Source organism: Akebia trifoliata, chromosome 8, assembly GCF_017979445.1.
Source record: "Akebia trifoliata isolate Shusen 1 chromosome 8, ASM1797944v1, whole genome shotgun sequence".
NCBI lineage: Eukaryota > Viridiplantae > Streptophyta > Magnoliopsida > Ranunculales > Lardizabalaceae > Akebia > Akebia trifoliata.
In genome coordinates, this window is record NC_141382.1 from 48,435,766 (window position 1) to 48,456,767 (window position 21,002).

Below are 21,002 nucleotides of genomic sequence, written 5' to 3' on the forward strand. Positions count from 1 at the left end.
TCCTTTTAATCTTCATTATTATATAGAATTAATGAAGAGTCGTGATTTTCTTGATGTCGATGTGTAGTTGTGTATCCCGAGGAATCTATATTAAATTAATATTTTAAATTATAAAAATACCTTTACAATATATTAAATTATAAATTATGGTACAAAATTAAAACATCTATTAACAAATTTTATAAAAAATTATCTAAACTAATTATAAAAATTTTAATCTTACATAAACCTTATATTTTATAGTTCATGTGGGTTCTCACATTCCTCTTACCAATAATTAATAATTTTAGAGTCCATTTTTTTTTATTCTTTATTTTTTTATTACGATCAAATTCATCGTCACGTTGAGAATGAATTTGAGTTGTGCTGAAGTGACATTGAAACTGACATTGTTTGGGACATTAGTGTGCACTGAATCGTAGATACTTCTCATTCGAATCTCGATGAAAAGCATCTATGGTTCTATAGAGACATCCACCTCAGCAATGTCTGAAACAATGTCAATTTCAATGTTACTCCAGCACTTTCCAATGAAATAATGCAAGGAGCCAGCCTTGGGTTGGGTTGACTTAGGTCGGAGTCAAATTCAACCAATCCAAGCCGCCCGATCCATTATGGCGGTCTTTGGTTTGGTTTTTGGCCCACTTAAGTTACAGCCCTAATCCCGTTTTCTTGCTTATGTTGATAGACAGCCACTTCCGTCTACAAGACCAACAACACCACCAATAAGACGAACCCCTCTTCTGTTCCAAGCACTTTCTTCGCGGTTCGCAGCTTTCGTCGTTTCGATTTGTAGAAACTCCTTCAAACATCTGCAAATCATTCTCTCGTGCAACCCCCAGAAACCCTAGTACCCAATCTTCCTCATCGATCCCGTACAGTTTCTCATCCAAAGTCCCAAATCTGAAAACATCGGTGAGTTTATCATCTTTAATTTTTAACAGATATGTATCTGTAGCTCGCAAGCTTAAAACCCTACTTTGATTGATGTGTTAAACTTTGTGGGTTTTCATTAATGACGATTTTTAGATCATAAATTTGAACCAGTTGAGTAGAAAAAGCTGAATTAGTTTACTAGGTTTCTGTTTTGGACCTGAATTGTTTTCTCTGTAGTTTCTTTGGACGAGTTCCATTTACTATATGCAAATCCCTGTTTTTTTTTTTTGTTGGATTTTTTTATTATGGGTTTCGATTTTTAAGGCATTTTATGTATTGGGAATTGTTTTTTTTTTGGATGTATTATTCATTTTGATATGTTATGCCTGTTGGTTACTAGTATGTGATGCAAAGATGAATTCTTTCTCGGTTACACGGAAGAAAACTCCCTTTCAGAAACACAGAGAGGAAGAAGAAGCCAAGAAAAAGGTATAATCTTCTTATCGCACTTAACCCCTTTTCTTATGAGCCACCTCTCTATACTGAATTGTGGGTTAATTGGTTTTGCAGAGAGCGGAAGATGAAACTGCTCGATTGTATGCCGAATTTTTGGAGTCATTTCAAGGTGATGATGCAACAGGGTCGAAGACTTTTGTCAGAGGAGGAGTAATTAATCCCAACGAGAAGCCAAAGACAGATTCCGAAGGTCAGTGTTTTAATTGATTATGTGTGCTGTTTTTAATTTTTTTCATTTAATGTTGCATTTTATTTTGTTCCGCTCTATCGATATATAAGTATTTTTATTTCGAGGACATATTAATAAAAAATGGGGCTTCTATTCATTCGACGATGACAGGTGGAAATTCCAAAGATGGGGTATCTGTTCCAAAGAAGGGAAGTAGGTAAATGAATGTACTTGATTTTTAAAGATGAAGTTTTGGTGATAGCCATGTTCAATGTTCAGAAATGCCATGCTTAGAAATGCCACAATGCACATTTGATAGCACACCGATTTTTTTTAAGTAGGAAGACTAGTTGATGGAGTTATCTCTTAAAATCATAGTCACCAAATTCTCCTACTTATTGAAAAGGTCATGACTAAATCATGAATTTTTCCTTCACCGATTTAATCACGACATTTTCAATTATTCATGAATTTTACGAACTTCGGTATTAAATCATGAACTTCACGATTAAATCACGAACTTTGCAATTTAATCGGTTTGAAATGAAAGATGAAATTAAAGCACTAGTACAAGAAGATAATCTTGATGAAGATGATGGTGACCATTTTATTGATGAATCATTATATAATGAAGATACACATGATGATGAGATTGAATATTTTTATATTTTGAAAAATATTAACCTTGATTGTGCTGTGAACTTGTGGTTACTTGTTATGGATGCAAGGGTGATATCTATAGGGGGTTTGGTGATTTATTGTAGTTCAATATGGGATTTGTTGATGTAATATGAAAACACCACTTGGTATGAAAAATTACATAGACTTAAGGTTAACCCGATTTCTTTCTGATTTTTTCCCGTTTGTATTGAATTTTTCCCCTGTACCCCGACTTGGTACCTATGCTTAAAATAAACTTGTATTGTTTGGATTTTATAAGAAACAAAACTGAAATTAGTTTTTAAACATGCAGACAGAACCATGGCTTCATTTGTTGAAGTGACAGTTGTACAGTTTTTTGTTAGTATCTCATTCATTCCATATTGGAAGATTCAATTTGAAATTCAAACCTTCAAAATCATTGTGTTGTCCACTTATTAGATCTTTCTACGAGTTTGATGGGTTTTCATGTGAATGGCCAATTATTTGAGTGCATGGTTACTATTTAAGAAACCATGGCAAAATGTATAGAACTATTGTGAATTCACTGGTTGTTGCAACAAAACTTTACTCTGATATTTCTATTTTTTAGTTGCATTATCTGCTATTCTTTTCATACTTTTGGGATACAATCTGCTTTATCATCAAAAGGAAGAACGGTTAGAAAGTTTTTTACTTTTTTTTATACAACTTCAGATGATAATATTTTATGCACTTAGAAAATCTTTCATTTGTTGTATGTTTGAAGTTAAGAATATGATGTTATATTTTTATGCCTCAAATGTATTTCATTAATTTTATATTTGGCGGGTGACTTGTATCTAAAGTCAAAAATCTGAAATACTCTTATTTTCTCTTCTCAATATATTGTTTTATATGTGTGTGTATATGTACATGTACATATATTTATATGTATTTGGTTTATCCTAATAATATTATATCCTGTGAGGCTATATATATTATATATAGATAAGAGAGGGGGGGGGGGGGTTCAAGGGACATAAGTAGAAACAATTGTAAAAACAATCATTTTTCAAAATATGGGTTTGAAGTTTTGGATTGACTTGATTTTTGTGAGGATGATCTCTATGATGAGAAGATCATCCTCACAAAAAATCAGCTCAATCCGAAACTTCTAACCGATATTTTGAAAAATGATAGTTTTTACATATGTCCCTTGAACACTCCCCATATATATATATGTATGTATATGTATAGAGCTTATGCTAATAATATTATAGCATGTGAGGTTATTTTGTTAGAATCTCTGATCCACTTACTAACATGTTCATATTGTGGAGTTGATGAACAATTGACTTAGATATTTTAATTGATTTTCTGATAATTATATTAGGTCTTTAAAGAATATTCTGGTAACTTCGCACTAACTCATTCATATGTACATTAAAGATTTTCTAGAAAAAGAAGAATGTAACTAGACTAATGTATTCTCTATTTGGGAGGTAGTAAGTTCAAGTATCAGTTTAATGTTGTAATCACATCTGTATCTATACTTAGATGACTTAAAAACCTGGTGGGTTTAGGATGATTGTCATTGCGGTCTTCCTCTTCAAGAGTGTCCCTTTTGTGTTCAGTAGATTGAGTTGATCTATCTTCTTTCCCATAACCATTTATGATTTTGAGTGCAAGTATATATGTATGGACAGTGTTCGGTAGCCAAAGTTTTGTCCTATATGATTAAAAAGTTTCGGAATTGGCTGATTTTTTGTAAGGATGTTTCTATGGTGAGCAGATCATCCTCACAAAAAATGAGCCCATTCTGAAACTTCTAACCTGATGAAAAGTGGTTTACGAACTAACAGTAAAAATTGACGGTCCACGATTCTTCAACTTGTAAACTGGGGTTAGAAATTTCAGAATGGGCCGATTTTTTCTGAGGATGATCTCCTCGCCATAGAGATCACCCTCACAAAAAATCAGCCCGTTTCGAAACTTTTAGCCCATATAGGACAAAACGCGTTGACCACAACTTTGGTTGTGTTTTTGGCTCTTGAACCCGACCCTATATGTATATATTTTATAGTTGGAAAAATTATTAGTTAATCGGTGTACAGAATTCCAGAGGATGTTGTCCATGATTTCTCCACTCTATTGTTAATTTGCAAGGCTCTTAATTTAGAAATCACGAATGCACGTTCGGTCTTGGGACTTCTTATTCCTATAGGGTTGGTTTTCATTCATCCTCAAGACATAGTAACTATCTTCTTTCTGCAGTTTGAAACCATTCAATGCAAATAACTTCCAGGTCTTGATCTACCTGTTTTTCAAGAAATAGGAAATGTCCCCCTGCCCTCCAATCCTTTCCCTCTAGGTTGATTGTTTCTGATAACATACTATATATTTGTGAAATAAAATGTAGATCTTTTAGTCGTCTTATTTCTTGCATTGCAAGTCTTCTAAAAATTTGTACCAATTAGTGTTGGTCACACAATTCTGGAGAGAAAACAACTAGAATCTTATTGTTGTTATGGATTCCATATTCCCTTTGTAGCATATCTTGATTTTGTCTCGTTCAAATCTATTGTTTTTCACTTTTTCTTGCTATGTTTCATGGAAGACAATTGTAGTTCCTTGTGCTGTATTTTATGTCTTCTATTAAAGTGTCTTATATCAGTTATTTCAACTTATTTTACCTTTTTTTTCTTTGATCTGTGCCTTTTTTTAAAGTCAAAATGAGCTATAGGAGGTTATGGAATAAATTTACACATTTCACCCCTTTTCTATTGAAGGACTGGTTAGCTTAGAATTTCTCTTGCTTGAGTTAAAGTTGCAACGTGTGGCACAATCTACATCTATGCTTGAGCTTAAGTGCCATAGATTATGTTTTTTTGTTTGTTATTATTGTTAATACTGTTAGTATCAGGTGGATACTTGGCGTGAAGTAGTCATTTCCTCTTATAAAAGACTAGAGCATGGACTAGAGATGGTTCACCTATAAAATGCTTGTTCAAACTAGTTCAATAGATTTCGTGTCCATAAACCTAACCATGTAGAAATCCCATGTTAAGAGTTATGTATTCTTTGAAGACTTTTTTTTTATCAAGTGGGAGTCTATGATATTGGGATAGCTAGGAGGCTTTAAGTGATTATTTCACCAGCGGGGGGTTGGGGGGAAGCTTTTTGGGGTTTTTTTTTTTTTTGCTGCTTAGTTCAATCTATTTTCCTTGGGTTGGTTTCCTTGACCAGTAACGAATGTGAGTTGTTATTCTGATATATTATTAATTAAATCCTTTGCTTATCAAAAAAGAAAAGGATTTGAGAAAACCGTGAGATTCAAATTGTGAATGAACTATATGATCCTCGCAAAATTGAGGGGTTCTTACATAAGTGGGTTTAGACATAAGTTTCAAAAAAAAATATGTTAAAGATCTGAGTCGGAGGATGTTAAGAAAATTGCAAAGAAACCTCTTAGCTATGGAATACTCGAGTCAATGGATGCCCTCTAATTCCCTTGGCATTCTACACTGGCTGCTAGTAATGGCCCTAGCACAGGTATATTTTTTTTCCATCTTTCTTCCCCCAGAAAAAAGAATTGATGGAATTCTCCTAGATATCCTTATTCTGAGAGTTTGATATGGCCAAAGAATTTTTGGATCTGGGGGAATGCCTAGTTTCTTTTTTTTTTTTTAACCCAGAAATCAAGAATCTCTCAATCTGACTTCAACCTGGAACTAGAAGTAATAGAATCATGATTTTTGGCAAGGATCTACCCCCATTTATTTCTTTCCTAGGCTTCCAACAAAAGCAAGTGGGAGAATCTTTGAAATGATTTTACCTCATCCATTGAAGGCCTTTTTGAAATGCCATTGAAGTAAATGGTGAGACTCCTTGCTATACCTACTCTGTTGAATAACCCAATGAAATGGCTCCATTGTCCTCTAGCTTTCCTGTGAGAAATGAGGAAATCCATTGTTACTTGGTTGAAGTGTGTTGGCATGTGTTTGATGTGGGTGTGACACATTGTTCAATGTGTCCAATCTTTAGAGGATGGAGTCTCCTTGTCATATAAAATGCTTTCTACTCTTGTTGACTTTAAGAAATAACTCAATGTCTGTTGTAATCATGGTTAAAAGTTCCTTACCGTCTTGGATTGGGTTGAGATATCTCAGTGGATTGCGGAGGTCCTGAGTTCAATTTCCCCCCTTGGTAGCCACCCCCTAGGTTTTATCCCAGTACACCCGGCACACGTGGAAGGGGTGACATGCATGTCCCGTGGGATTAGTCGGGTTGGGCACCCAAAGTTTCAAAAAAATAAAAATAAAAATATTGGCACAAAAAAAATGGTCTATGGAAACGTTGAAACTGTCGGGATTGTCTCAGTCGAGAGAATCTCGGTTCTGTTCCCGATCGAGACATTGCCTTGAGACAAGATTTTAAACACTGGTTGTAATCAGATCATTTTTCTGTTCCAAAGGAACTATTTTGGTACGACAAAAGTTCATCTCTAACTTTTTTTCTACAGATATGTTCCATCCTTTATTCCACCTCCTTTGGCAGCTAAAGGAAAAGAACCTGAGAAAAAGGTTAGTTTGTCTAATACAGCTACTGGTTATTATGTTTGATAAGTTATCCAACTTTGATGGAAAATGGATTTCCCGGGCTTCCTAGAGCTATTTATTCCTGATGCTTCTGCATTGCAACTTACAGAAGGAGGAAGAGAAACCAAAGGATAAGGATAGGGGGAAATCACGGAACATAGATCATTTTATGGAGGAGCTGAAGCTTGAGCAAGAATTGCGGGAGAGGCGCAATCAGGAGCGTGAACAATGGCGTGACGGACGTCATAATGAAAATTCTATTGTAAGTAGTTTCTTATTGGAGTGTCTACAATGTAAATGCAGACAAATTGGAATTGGTCATATTTATGTCATGCGCGCACCCTTTATTTGTTTTTATGTGTCTATATAAGGTGTTTATGAGTCTGGATTCTCTTACTGTTTCAGCCTCTTAGCCGGTTTGATGAGCTGCCTGATGATTTTGATCCAAGTGGGAAACTTCCTGGATCATTTGATGATGGGGACCCACAAACCACAAATCTATATGTTGGAAATCTCTCACCACAGGTTACATTATGATTTTGAACCTTTTTATCTTTCTATTATGCCCTTAATTTATAAAATATCTGGTATTTTGGGCCTAAAGAAATGTTAATCTGATGCTGATACAATGTCCTGATTTATGCTAGGTTGATGAGAATTTTCTTTTGAGGACTTTTGGAAGATTTGGTCCGATTGCTAGTGTAAAGATAATGTGGCCTCGGACAGAGGAGGAACGGAGGCGGCAAAGAAACTGTGGCTTTGTAGCTTTTATGAATAGAGCAGATGGACAAGCTGCAAAGGATGAAATGCAAGGTTTGGACTTTCTTATCCCTGATGTGTTAAAAAACACTGGTTTTGAGTGATGATTTTCATAGTTTTAGTTGTATAGGGATAGGAAGTGGGTTAGGCACCTTACACAAATTTTCACCTCTAGGTGATTGTCTTGGTATTTGGGTGCCAGCCTAGTTATCTTTGGCCCACATATAGCTCAGGGTTCTGTCTGCGATGGAGGGTCACTGATAGATTCATATCGATTCATATGTCACTACCATTTTTATTATTTGTGTCTCGTGTGATACTAAAATCAATTGGAGCTGAAGGGTTCTTTCATATATGCACTCTGTCTAGTAGTCTCTCCTGGACACCTGTAGTGTCTTGGAGCCATTTATACTTATCTAAATATTTCCTAATCAGCTGAATCCTTTCAAAGCACTAATACATGGTTCTGCGAATATCAATATTTTATATTCAGATACTCTAAATTATTTTCAAAACATGCCTTTTTCTGACTTTCATCTCTAAGCAGAACTTGTGGCTTGAATCTGTTACATTGGCAATTTTTTGTGTACTTATTTGCAAGTTGCAACTGGTTGCTCTAGGAGAGGGAGCTTGGTAGTTTCACAGTTTCATCTAATCAGAATCAAATTTGGTTTCTAGAACTAATTTTTCGGATATTCATATATTGAAAGGTTGATTGTGTTTCTGAGGACAGTGGCCAACTGCTTTGAGAGGAGAAACAGAACATTTTATGGGAGAATGGCGAGAATCCACACAAATTTCTCTTGATTGGATTGGAATAAATAATACATCTAAACTTGGTGGATTTCTAGGAATTAGACATTTTTAGGATGGGACCATGACACTACTGCTGATAAACTAAGGGAAAGTCTATTGGGATGGTTCTGTTGTCTGCAAAAAAGATTGATAACAGCCCCAGTAAGAAGGAACACAGAAATTGAAATTTCTAAAAGACCAAGAGGAAGATCAAAAAGGTTTTGGATTGAAGTAGTGAGAGTGGATATGAAGTCACTCGGGTTAACCTAAGACATTGCTTTCGATGAAATTGAATGGGTTGACATGATTCGCTTGGCCAACCCCAAAATTTTAGTACGAGACCTTGTGATGATAATGATGATGGTGAGGAACACAATGTTTTTGAGCAAATGGCTCTAGTGGTATTAGTCTGAATGGGATGGCTTTGAGTAAATTCCTTCTATTTCATATGGGGTGGGTGTATGTTAAGGCATACCCAATTATTGTAACCTGTTAAAAAAAATGATATCTTATTCATGGAGAATGATGGGTCAGGTCAGCTCTTGGTAGATATATTCCGGCTTAATGACATCTTGGGGATGACTTCAAGTTTGTTGTGGTGATGGTGAGAGACTAGGGAACTCTTTCTTGGAATATGGGGATTCAAGAAAGATATAAATGCGTGGGAAGTTAATATTCTGGTTCGTCTTCTGGGGAGGTTAATGACACTTTTTTTGTGAACTGTTATGTTGGATAAGTTTACTAGTATTAGGTTTTTGCCATTCCAAACAGGTGCACAAGGTGTAAACTCACTGAGGACTGAGAAGAGAGCTTATCATCTTCTGGTTCATTGCCTCCCTGGCTAGGTGGATTTTGGAGGATGATCTCTTGATCTTTGGTATGTGTAAAGCCCTGCAAAATGTATCTTCCATACTTTTCAAGGTTGGTTCTCCAAAGAATTTTCAGGGTGGGGGGGGGGGGGGGGGGGGATTCTTTGGATGTGGTTACCTTTTGGTGTTTGTTGGTCCATCTCCAAAGAATGAAATAGAAGAGTTTCTAAGACAAGGAAGCAGTAGAGAAGATCGTTATGAATGAATCCTTATATAAAAAAAAGGATCATTATGAAGATTTGCTTTAATGTAAGAACTGTGATGTTTAGGTGCTTGATCACATCATATGCTTTAATAACACCTCCAGTCTTATGTACAAACTTTGGCAAGAGCATTCTTGATTCCAAGGATTAGTTTGTGCTTCGGGTGTGGGTGGATGTTGACATGTGAATATCTACTTGGTTAGAATGAACCAATCATATAGTTTATTTTATTTCTTTTTCTTAATGCATCATTAGCCATTATCTTTAATGCTGTAAATGAATTTTATTTTAATGCATGCAAGGACAGACCTCAGGGCTCATATTTTATTTTATCTTATTTTTCCTCCAGGGGTTGTTGTTTACGAGTATGAACTGAAGATAGGATGGGGTAAGTCTGTCTCCCTTCCAGGGCAAGCTCTACCTGCTCCACCACCTGGACATATGGCCATCAGGAGTAAGGAGGTGGGTTATAATCATCTTTCTTCTTTTTTGTTGGGCATATATTACTCCTGTCGTTGAGTGTTAAAGACAAATTTTCTATATTTGAGGAGACTTGCCCTTGAATTCTTAATCCTATTTTCTTGTATAATCTGAAGTTGGATAAAGAAAGATATTAGTCTAGTTCTCTGTTTGAGTTTTTCTACAATACTAAATCTTATAAATGTTGTGACTGACAGGGTGCCACTGTGATTTTATCTGGTCCTGATGGTCCACCAGTGACTTCTGTGTCGAATCAGAACTCTGAGCTGGTAAGTTAACTGAATTATTGGGAATTTTATTTCCTTGAACTTTATTTGATTTCACCAGTATCATATGTTTACCTTGTTTTTTGTCCATCTATCCAGGATATGAAATGAAATAGGTCTATATATCATTTCCTGTTTTCTTGTTAGAAAGTTCTCATCATGCTATCTGTTTCACTGTCGTATTTCTGTTTATAGTTAAATATGGTTGAGAACCAATGTCCTTAAAATTTTAATCCTTCTCTCCTAAATACTGGGCACAAGAATGAAGCCAGTAATTATCATGATGTGTTTGATCTGTGTTTGGATAGTGGTTTATGCATCCAATGTGATCTGCTGCAACTTTTATACAAGCTCCACCAATTTACAACATATAACGTGTAGTTTACATGATGGAATGAAATGTCTTGTTCAAAAGATGTTTTTGTTTCCTTTTGGCCCATAACTCTGGCTAGAGTTGTTGCTCGTTTGAAAGTGGTAGGTCAGCATTTTATTTTTTGAAGGCTCATGAAAGATTTTCTTGTGATGGTAACTATCATGTGCAAGCCTCACTGTAACTTGTCGGTGCTACTGAATTTCTCAGTTGTGCGTTTTCCCATCTCCTTGGGCTCAAGATTAATTAGATACTTTTTTTTTTTTTTGATAAATCAAAGATCTTTATTAATAGTACGGTCTAGGTGACCGTGAAGCAAAGTACAAAAACAAGAAAGCAAAACAAAAAAAAAAAAACTTTGCTCCACAAGAAGATAGATCCCAAGATAGAAAGAACAACCTTGGACCGAAGATTCCTTCCCCTCAAAAGTTCTAAGGTTCATCTCCTTCCAAATTTCCCAACAAACTGCAAGTGGACTAATGCTCCACAATTTCCTCTTAAAAGCCAAAAAACTCAACCCGATTGCAAGGCACTCCTCCACTAACTTCAAAAAGGACCCTGGAGCACACCACACCGCCTCAAATGGAGTAATGCTCCACAATTAGATACATTTTATATATGCTTTCTTTGGATATCTCAAATATGCCTTGTTGGCTTAGTATTGGAATGAAGCCAAAAAGTTTGTGGGGCTTTGAGTCAAGCTTTTTGGTTAAGATTGACATTTCAACTGATTATCCTTACTAAGAATTATCCCATTCCAAAATTTCCTACCTAATTAAATGTGAGCTTAAAGTTAATGTTAAAATAATGGCCCAATTTTTTTAACCTGCAATTCATTTTCATTGGCTACAAATTTGAAATAGTTTAAGGGTACGTTTGATTGCACATGGAAATGGAAATTCATTTTCCACCCCAATCAAAAAGTCCACCAAAACATATGGGTGGGAAAGTGAAATCCACCCATATTTTCCATCCCCAATTCTTCCCCACTCATATCTTCTTCTTTCCTATCACCACCACCACCATTACACTAACCTCGTCGTCATCGTCATCACCGTCACCATCGCCATCACCGTCTCTGTCTTTATCAGCACCATCTCCGGCCACCTTCTTTCTCTTCTTCTCCATCCCTCACCTCCTCCACCACCATCACCATCACGTTCTCCCTTCCTCTTCCTCACTTACCGCCACTATCGCCGTCACCGCTGCCATCACCACCACCGTCTCTGTCGTTGTCGTCGCCGCCACATCCTCCCCCCTCCCTCTTCCTCCTCATCTTCTCTTTTTTTTTTTCTCATATTTTTTCCATGATTTTATCTAAGTAAAATCAAACAATGGAATTTGATTATCCAACCCTACCTATTTTCCACCACTATTTTTCCATGGATTTCAAATTCTATGGAAAATCACTTTCCATGCTATCAAACATACCTTAAGTTTTTGTGTGGATCATCTCTATGTTAGGAGACCATCCTCACCATACTCATTCGGGACTCTACATGATGCCTCAAGGCACATCACACACATAGCTACGTGGGCAAATGGGTTTATGGACGAACCAAAGCTATTATGAGCTTAAGTCCAGTCTTAATTGTCTAGTGCTCTTGCTCTGATGCCAAATCCATTCTCAAGCTAAGCCTGCTAAAAAAATTCTTGGTCCAAGTTGGGTTGCTGAGCCTGGATGTAGGGCAATAGTTTCATTAACTGAGGTGGGCTATTATGGAATTTAAGTCTATTCTCAAGCATCAAATGGTCTAGCTTGGACATCCAAATCCAGTCTCAAGCTAGGCCTTATATAGAAAATTCTAGGTGCATGGGTGTCTGGTTTGACCCAGAGACCTGTGGTCCTTCCCAGCTTGATCTGTTTGTTTCCTGTTTTCATTTAGAAGTTGGCAAAGATAAATTTATTGTGTGGTTTATTTTTATTTTTTTCAGTTAATATCCATTTCTTGACTGTCAAATTTTTGGATTTGCTTTTCCTTCTTACTGCAAATGTGTTTCTCATGACCTAGGTTCTTACACCAAATGTTCCTGATATAATGGTTGTTCCACCCGAGGATGATCACCTCCACCATGTAATTGATACGATGGCTTTGTTTGTTCTCGATGGAGGATGTGCTTTTGAACAAGCTATAATGGAGAGAGGTCGTGGAAATCCACTTTTTAATTTCTTGTTTGAGCTTGGGTCGAAGGAGCATACTTACTATGTGTGGAGGCTGTACTCCTTTGCTCAGGTATGTACTGTTACAAGCTTTGGTTAGACATGTAGCATTTAACTTTATGATCACACATAAATGTTACCGATTTGATTTGTTCTGTATGCTTGTGCAAATGCAGGGTGATACTCTTCAAAGGTGGCGAACAGAGCCTTTTATTATGATAACTGGGAGTGGGAGGTAATTTTTTTTCCACATTTGTCACTTGTACCAGGTTTGAACTCTGGTCATATAAATGATCCTCAAGATTAGAAGATGGACATGAAAACTCAAGTAACTTGTGCAATTAACTTAAATTGAAACAATATCTATCCCTTTTCCTTGTCTAGATGGATGCCACCCACTCTGCCACCAACAAAAAGCCCCGAGCATGAGAAAGAATCTGGTACCACGTTTGCAGCGGGAAGAAGCAGAGTAAGAGTTCTTAATTTTGTAGTGGATATTTTTCGTTACATTGGGGCATGGATGGGTTGAGCCTGGGCTCAACTTGTTAATTTTGAATAGGGCCAAGGCCTAACTTGATACAATAATAATAATGCTTAGTAAATAAAAAACTTTGTCCTAATTTAGCTATTTCTTCTTATCACTCAACCAGCGAGTGGAGCAGGAACGAACATTGACAGATCCACAGAGGGATGAGTTTGAGGATATGCTGCGGTCCTTGACATTGGAGAGGAGCCAGATAAAAGAAGCTATGGGCTTTGCTTTAGATAATGCTGATGCAGCTGGGGAGGTAAAATTGAAATTGCTGTTGGGACTTATTTTTCCTCTTGGATGTGTAAATCTCTTCATGGATGGCAGTACCAACTAATTAGTTATGATGAAACCAGGGCCTTTGGTGTTAGGTTCGACTCCCACTAGTTATGCAAGTTAATATAACTTCCAACACTTAATTTTTTTTTGATGAGTATAAATTTTATTGAAAAGAGAAAAAAAGCCGGAGGTCGAGATGGCCCCCCATACAAAGAAGAAAAAGGAAAGAAAAGAACAAAGAAACAGAAAAACAAAGACCATAAAAGACTACTCGAACCTGTTACAAGTCACACAAAGAGTCCCACTTAAACACAAAATCCTGAAAGAAGACTCCATCAAAGTGTTTGCTTAACTTGCTCCAATGATTGAGAAAGCCCAAAATCTCCATGATCACCTCTTGGGGAGAGTTTTCCTTTCCTTGAAACACCCTTTTATTCCTCTCTCTCCAAAGCCCCAAACACTTATTTTTATTTAGTACATTTAAATGTCATCTTTGTTTCCTTTGAATTACTTGGGCCTCCCTTTGCCTTGGTAGGTCCCCTCAATCTCCTAGGAGATCATCCTTTGTATTTGCTGTTTTTAAAAAAAATATAAAAGCTTCATACCTATAAAAATCATTTATATTTCAATGTCCCTTTAAATTTGGCATCACTATGCTAGCCAGAGGACACCTAGGTTCCAAAGAAAACAAGCTGAGATCTGCTGCTGTGTTTCTGTTTTCTTCTTTCAATTCTACAACTTTTTCTGTGTATTTTATATACATCCGCTCTTGCATTTGCAGATAGTTGAGATTCTTACTGAATCTTTGACTCTTAAAGAAACGCCCATACCAACTAAAGTTGCAAGGCTCATGCTTGTTTCCGATATCCTTCACAATAGTAGTGCTCCTGTAAAGAATGCATCTGCATACCGTACAAAATTTGAAGCCACCTTACCTGACATTATGGAGAGCTTCAATGACTTGTACTGTAGTATCACTGGAAGGATCACTGCCGAGGCCCTCAAGGTAATCTGTACTTGGGAATTCCTGCTAGACTCTTGACCTGGCTCTTTTGCGTGACTTCTTTTGTGTAATCTTCATTTATAATTTTTCAGGAACGAGTTCTGAAGGTTCTCCAAGTATGGGCAGATTGGTTTCTCTTCTCAGATGCATATGTAAATGGATTGCGAGCTACATTTATTCGATCTGGAAGCTCTGGTGTGATCCCTTTTCATTCCATATGTGGGGATGCACCAGAAATTGAAAAGAGAACGAGCTCTGAAGATACGGCTGAAGGTGGTAAACTCAACCAAGATGCTGCACTTGCAATGGGAAAGGGGGCAGCTATGAAGGAGTTGTTAAGTCTTTCCTTGGCTGAGCTGGAGAGACGTTGTAGACACAATGGGCTGTCACTTGTTGGTGGCAAGGAAATGATGGTTTCAAGGTTACTAAGTCTCGAAGAGGCAGAAAGACAGAGGGGTTTCGACCGAGACGATGACATGAGATACGGACAAATCCCTTCAAGTTCACGCAGATATTTAAAGGATGACAGCAGTTGGGATGCAAATAATGATGTTCGTAGAGAGACCAACCTCAGTATTGAACCGTTAGGTTCCTCTGGATGGAAACAGGGTGGGGAGGATTCTATGGGTTCACAAGGCAAACATCCTTCTGCTGCTTTGGCCTCAAATTTGCCTATTCCGCAGCCTGAACTAAAAGCCTTCACCAAGAAAGGAAAACTTGACCCAGTTTTACCCGCCTCGAAATGGGCTCGAGAGGATGAAGTCAGTGATGATGAAGATAAGAGAAGTGCTCGGGGTCTGGGGTTAAGTTATTCATCTTCTGGAAGTGAAAATGCTGGTGGTGGTCCCAGTAAGGCTGATGATACTGAGGTTGCAACTGACGCAAGCTTTTTGTCACACCCTGACAGTGGCATGAATGAAGAACAGAGGTTCTAATTCTTTACTTCTTTGGAGCAGACTCCTTAGTTTTATATGACTAAATTGTGGTTTTGTAAAATTTATGCCTGATTATGCTTTGTTGTGTTCTGCAGACAAAAGTTAAGGCGTCTAGAGGTTGCCGTTATGGAATACATTGAGTCTCTTGAAGAGAGAGGAATCAGAGCCCCCGAGGAAATTGAGAGGAAAGTAGCAAACCACCGGAGACGACTGCAATCTGAATTTGGATTATCAGATTCGAACGAAGGTGTTTCAGCGAAAAATAAGTCTCGTAAGTATATAACAACCAAAATGTTTTGGGAATTATAAAAATATCATTTTAGCTTAGAAAGTTAAATATCCATCTGCATTGTTTGAGTTAGGGCTGTCAATGGACCGGGTTTAGATCTGATTGGTACTGACTGATAAGAAATTTATTAGACCCGGACCAGATTGGATCCATCGGTTTAAGCTCCGAACCTGATCCTATGTAATGTGTGGTGTGGCAAATCCGAAAAATCACTTTTTTGGATTGATCCTAATCCATTTGTTTTGATGAAAGTATATACCTAAATAAAATATATAATATAAATATATATTATTTATATATTTTCAAACACATTTTTTTTTTCTATAAGTATATATTTTCAAACACATTGTCGGACCGAGACATGGTTGATCCAAAACTTCTGATAAGTTGTCAAATTGGATCCTTATCGGTACCCAAATCCTTGATCTGGATCTGGAGTTATCAGATCGGAATGGATCAAATCCGATCCTTATCTGGAAACCACTACATGTTCTATCAAACTTAAAGTAGGAGGTTTTATATACCATTAGCAGTATAGTTGGATTCAATGATGTGTCTGCAACCTCCATGGAGCTCCATGCTTTTTAAGCCTGTTTTAGGGACTTTCTGATCTATCAAAGACTTGCTAGCACATGTAATATTGTCCCGGCTTTGACCGACCAACCTTAATGAAGCTTTATGTGAGCTGTAGGGGACACTTCCATTTAGAACTCATTCAGTCTTTCGAGTAGTGTGATTGGTCTTTTTCTTATTGTGATAATTTTATTTGGGCTTTCTAATGTCACTATTTAACGGATATTTTCCGTCAGCATTCTCTTTCAAGTAGTGTGATTGGTCTTTTTCTTATTGTGATAATTTTATTTGGGCTTTCTAATGTCACTATTTAAAGGATATTTTCCGTCAGCATTATGCTGCTCTTTTGTATGTTGCATGGACTCTTTTTTACGTATCCATGTTAAATTCCAACAGTCCATGGAATGTGTCACTTCTAACTTTTGTATTCTTTCCTTTTTGCAAGAAATTCTTTAGTATGCATCTTAGACTATGGGATAATGGTTTGATGATGATGACTCCTTTCAATTGAAATTTTCTTTGTAGCTAATATAACCCTAAATATATGCATTCTCTTGGCTATGGTACATTGAAAGATATCATAAGATTTCCCATTGCACAATTTAGTACTATCCTCATTGTACATAAATTACTAATTATTTAATGTTGCCAAGTCGTCCTGGATTCTTATTTAAATTAATAATTATTTAAAGTACACAATAATGAGACAAAACATCTAGATAAGCTGATATTCATTAAAATCATGTAGACAATATAAATTTATAATTGAGAACAAATTATTTGAATAAATTAAAGATTTGTTTGGTAAAGTGTGTAGCATGAGTCTGAATCATGGGATAACATGGTGTTCCTACATGAAAATTTCTTAGAAAACAGTGCGCCCTTATTATGTGGAGGAATTCACTTAGTTCTCTCTATAAATTTTTCCTATCGAAACTTGAGGGTTCCCAATAGCTGATATGGCATGCAACCAACTTGGCGACTCATTTGTTTTGGAACCAACTTGGTTGAGTCTTGAACGGCTTGAATCCATTTTATTGTTGGCTAAGGCGCCGAGTCTCTCACTGAATCTGAGGGTTTTACTAGTCATACCTAAATCCTTACCTTCTTGCATTTATCTAACAAGTTTCAAGGCGGACGTAGAGGTCTTCCTTGAACTGACCTCTTGCCTACTTCCGAAATGCTTTGAGCCTTTAATCCTTGGTTCCATTTCCATGCAGAGCTATGCTGTTGTAGACCATCTTTATGGTTTACTACATGAGTATTATGGGTTTCTTATGAATCTTATATGATGACAATATTTCCTTAACCCAACTGTTGGATTCATTCATGAATCATATTTTTTTTGCATTCGATTCTATTTATAGCTCTATATTTTGTTAAGGTATATGTGTTTTCAGATCATTCTTAAATATCAATCCTTGTCATTTTTGGCTCTCATCTCAACCTTTTAGAGCCTTCGCTATGCACCCATGCTCTCCTTGTTGATAGTACATACCCAAACAATCTCTAGATAAAAAGTTTTGCCTAAGATACAATTCGTAATCTAGCAGTTATCTTTATCCTTTTACATATCCTTACATAAGCCATGAGTTTCTTGCAAATTGATGTCTTGGTACATCTATTTTCTATGCAACAACTAACAAGGACACGATACTTTTTAGGATTTTGTACCGTAGGACATGTGAATACATGGATGCACCTCAGTGCACCCTTTTATTTTTTTTCTCTAATGATTTCTATAAAAGATAGTGCCTGAAAGAGGATTTCTGTAATCCATCCTCATATGTTAATTTGTTAAACATAACATGGTTTGATGGTAGAAATCTAATTTTGTCTAGTTTTGGTGTATAGCAGTGTTTTCTTTTACTTTTCCTACACACTATTTACTAGAACTCTTGACCTAAATATAAGATAAAAGGTTATATAGTACATTTGAACAAATTTGTCTAGCCTCTCTTCTTCTTTTTTTGTTTTCCAAAAATTGTCTTTTTTCCTATGTGCATGCTCAAGAATTTACTCAAGCGTTTGAAACTGTAGAGATGTCATCTCTGGAGAGGAAAGACAGACGAGATGATTCCCATTCCCGTGAATCTTCAAGGAAACGACATCGCAGCCAGAGCCGAAGTCGGAGCCCACAAAGCAAGTCATCTACTAGAAGCAGAAATAGGGAAAATGATGTGGACAAGCACCGTGATAGAGATAGAAGTCATGAGCTGGAAAGCGAAAAGGGGAGAGGGCGTGAGAAGAGTGGAAGCAGAGAGAGGGGCGACGATCACGATAGGGATAAAGGTAGAGAGAGGGACAGGGATAGGAGGAGAAGAGGGAAATGATGGTCTTGAAGCACCATTGCAACGTCTGAATGGAATTGAAATGATTTTAGATTCCAAGATTGTGATGGGGGATTATGATGTTCTCATCGAAGGCAGGGATTGAAAAGGAAGATGCTACTTTTAATAACGATATTTTTCCGTGGAACTGGTTTTATGAATTGGCCGACTGTTTGAGGATGAAGAAATGATTGTTGTGAGTATCCGGAAATCTTGATCCATTCATTTATCTGAGCTGAGATTCAAAGTGCTTTTGGTGAAGAGTTTATGCTTTTGATGAGCTCAAATTATCCATATGCAACTCCCATGAAAATCTGTAAGAATATTTCTTTTCTGCGACTTTTATTTTATTTAATGTAGTTTCTTGTCAAATATTGTTGTGATTTGAGTTCCAGTGGTAAGTGATCATACAAGTCTAGTGTTGTAGCTGCGCCATACTTAATTTTTGTTTTAGCAAAATCTGCTTTCAAGCCTAAGGTTCATGTGATGTCTGATCGAGGATGGCCTTCGAATAAAGTGCAATTTGGTATGATTCGGATGGATTCAATTGCCAGGGACATCTCAGCCCAAGCCACAGAGAGAGAGAGTTCTTATCTGTGGACTGAGTAGAGGAATAAAATGCTCAGCACCTCAAAGTCCTTGTTCAAGAGCTACCAAGAAAAAAAAAAGTAGCTGGGGTTGGGCTAATTTACCAAACCATTCCAAACCCTGCCTGATTCATAGTTGGGCCTCAAAATTTCATCCCAAGTCCAATCTAACGTGCTAGACTAAATCTGCTCAACTTCGCATTGAACCCATTGGCGACATGGTTTGGTTTGGGGTCAGCTAAAGTTGCACTCCAGATCTCATACACCTGATTCATTCGATGGGACAGGAGTCACTATGTTATTTTGTTCCAAGTAGATTACCTGGTTCAAAGTTGATCTTATCATTGCAATTACAATCCAATTTACAGTAGTATGATCAAACTGATGGATTAGAGTTAAATTACAGTAGTATGATCTTTCATTTGATCATTGGAGACATTCTTGACATTTCATCATCTCTCATCATTTCATATAAAATATGTTTACTTTTGATATACTTATTAATCACCTAAGTATGTTTAGATTTTTGAAACTAAAATCTTCATAGGATCTGCTAACATGAAATCCCGACAGAACATAGTTACTTTGGTATTAATAGTGGAGACAAAAAGAGAAGAATACCAAAACCACTTGTTTGTGTTGGGGTTCCTGACAGGAAGGACATGATGAGTATATGTGTTAGCTTGGGTTTTATGCAGGTGGGAACTATACAACTTGAACGGGTGAGACCAACATACTGTTCGAGTGCATCCTCTTACCAGTTTGACACGAGGTAATGCATTAGAAAACACTAGCAATGAATTACAATGGATCCAATGCTCAAGAATGCTAACCCATTAGTATCTGCTCTGAGGGACTTGGACATTTTTTTTTGGGGGTTGTGCATTAGATTTGGATTCTTATTTCTGAGTCCAATATTTAACTTGTTTATAGTTCTTGATGCATTTCAATGTGTCATTACAAAAGCGTACCTCAACCCAATCAAATTGATATTTGTTATATACAGTAACACGTGGTGCTTGGTTCTTCCTTGAGTTTCTTTACCTAGGCTTGTGTGGAAGGAAACTGGAGAAGATGCTTTAAGTGAAAAACGATAGATTTTAGGGTAAAATTAACATAAACCACTCTGGGTGTTGGTATTATCTTTGAGATACCTTCCTCACCTGGGTTTTCAAAGTGATTACAAATACCTGACCATGGTCTTCTGCTCTGGGTATGCTTGAGTAAGCAACATGGGAGGGGCTTAACTGATTAATACGCACAAGGTTCTTTAGCTCTAGCTGTGCAGTCAGTGGAGCTTAACAAGGAGGAAGAACAAAGGTCTTCTCCATTTTTATGGAAACTTCAAGCAATCTAGGATTGTGGGTACTGAGTAGAAGTTACACATGCGGCAGTAGATGGTGTTGTGGTTTTGCTGTTAAGCCAATCAATTTTTTTTTTGGTTGATAATTATAAATTTTTTATTAGAAACAGGAAGAAAGAAAGGAGGCTGAGATAGCCCCCCATACAATGAGAAAAGAACAAAAAGAAAAAAATGCAAGCCAAAGAAGAAAAAATACACAGCTGAAAGAGGGCAAAGAGTCACAAATGGAATCCCATTTGAAAACAAAATCCTGAAAGCACACTCATGTAAAGTCTTTGTTCACCTTCGACCAAAAGAAAAGTAACCCCAAAATGTCCATAATCACTGTTGAGACATACTCTCTTTACTAACAAGTGGAGGAGGCCGTGAATAGCAAAATAATAATAATAATAATAAAAGTAGAACTAAAGAAACAAGGTTGTGCTTGATTG

General features: G+C 36.8%; 1 protein-coding gene across 3 annotated transcripts; it reads left to right on the forward strand.

The window, feature by feature from the left end:
* Nucleotides 1–705: 705 nt before the first annotated feature.
* On the forward strand, nt 706–20,223 carry LOC147397398 (protein RRC1-like). Of its 3 annotated transcripts, XR_015181226.1 has the most exons (19): nt 706–915; nt 1,277–1,365; nt 1,447–1,582; nt 1,733–1,778; nt 6,705–6,765; nt 6,890–7,042; nt 7,186–7,305; nt 7,428–7,593; nt 9,756–9,868; nt 10,084–10,155; nt 12,535–12,756; nt 12,860–12,918; nt 13,068–13,152; nt 13,334–13,471; nt 14,273–14,497; nt 14,587–15,422; nt 15,525–15,700; nt 18,332–18,937; nt 19,907–20,223. XR_015181226.1 is itself a non-coding variant. In XM_086453022.1 (18 exons), the coding sequence occupies exons 2-18, from the start codon at nt 1,291–1,293 to the stop codon at nt 18,622–18,624; spliced, it is 2,976 nt and encodes a 991-aa protein (XP_086309148.1). In that variant the 5' UTR covers nt 706–915; nt 1,277–1,290; the 3' UTR covers nt 18,625–19,063. The 3 variants fall into 3 exon arrangements, 2 of the variants coding, with proteins under 2 accessions (XP_086309148.1, XP_086309149.1); XM_086453022.1 differs by lacking the exon at nt 19,907–20,223 and having other exon boundaries at nt 18,332–19,063; XM_086453023.1 differs by lacking the exons at nt 706–915; nt 1,277–1,365; nt 1,733–1,778; nt 19,907–20,223 and having other exon boundaries at nt 1,445–1,582; nt 18,332–19,063.
* The last annotated feature ends 779 nt before the right edge of the window (nt 20,224–21,002 follow it).

Excerpts from the sequence above, each read along its gene's own strand:
- LOC147397398 (XM_086453022.1), top strand. The coding sequence starts at position 1,291 with ATGAATTCTTTCTCGGTTACACGGAAGAAAACTCCCTTTCAGAAACAC. Across the intron at positions 10,156-12,534 it reads CGAATCAGAACTCTGAGCTG|GTTCTTACACCAAATGTTCC; the intron begins GTAAGTTAACTG and ends CTCATGACCTAG. Across the intron at positions 15,423-15,524 it reads GGCATGAATGAAGAACAGAG|ACAAAAGTTAAGGCGTCTAG; the intron begins GTTCTAATTCTT and ends TGTGTTCTGCAG.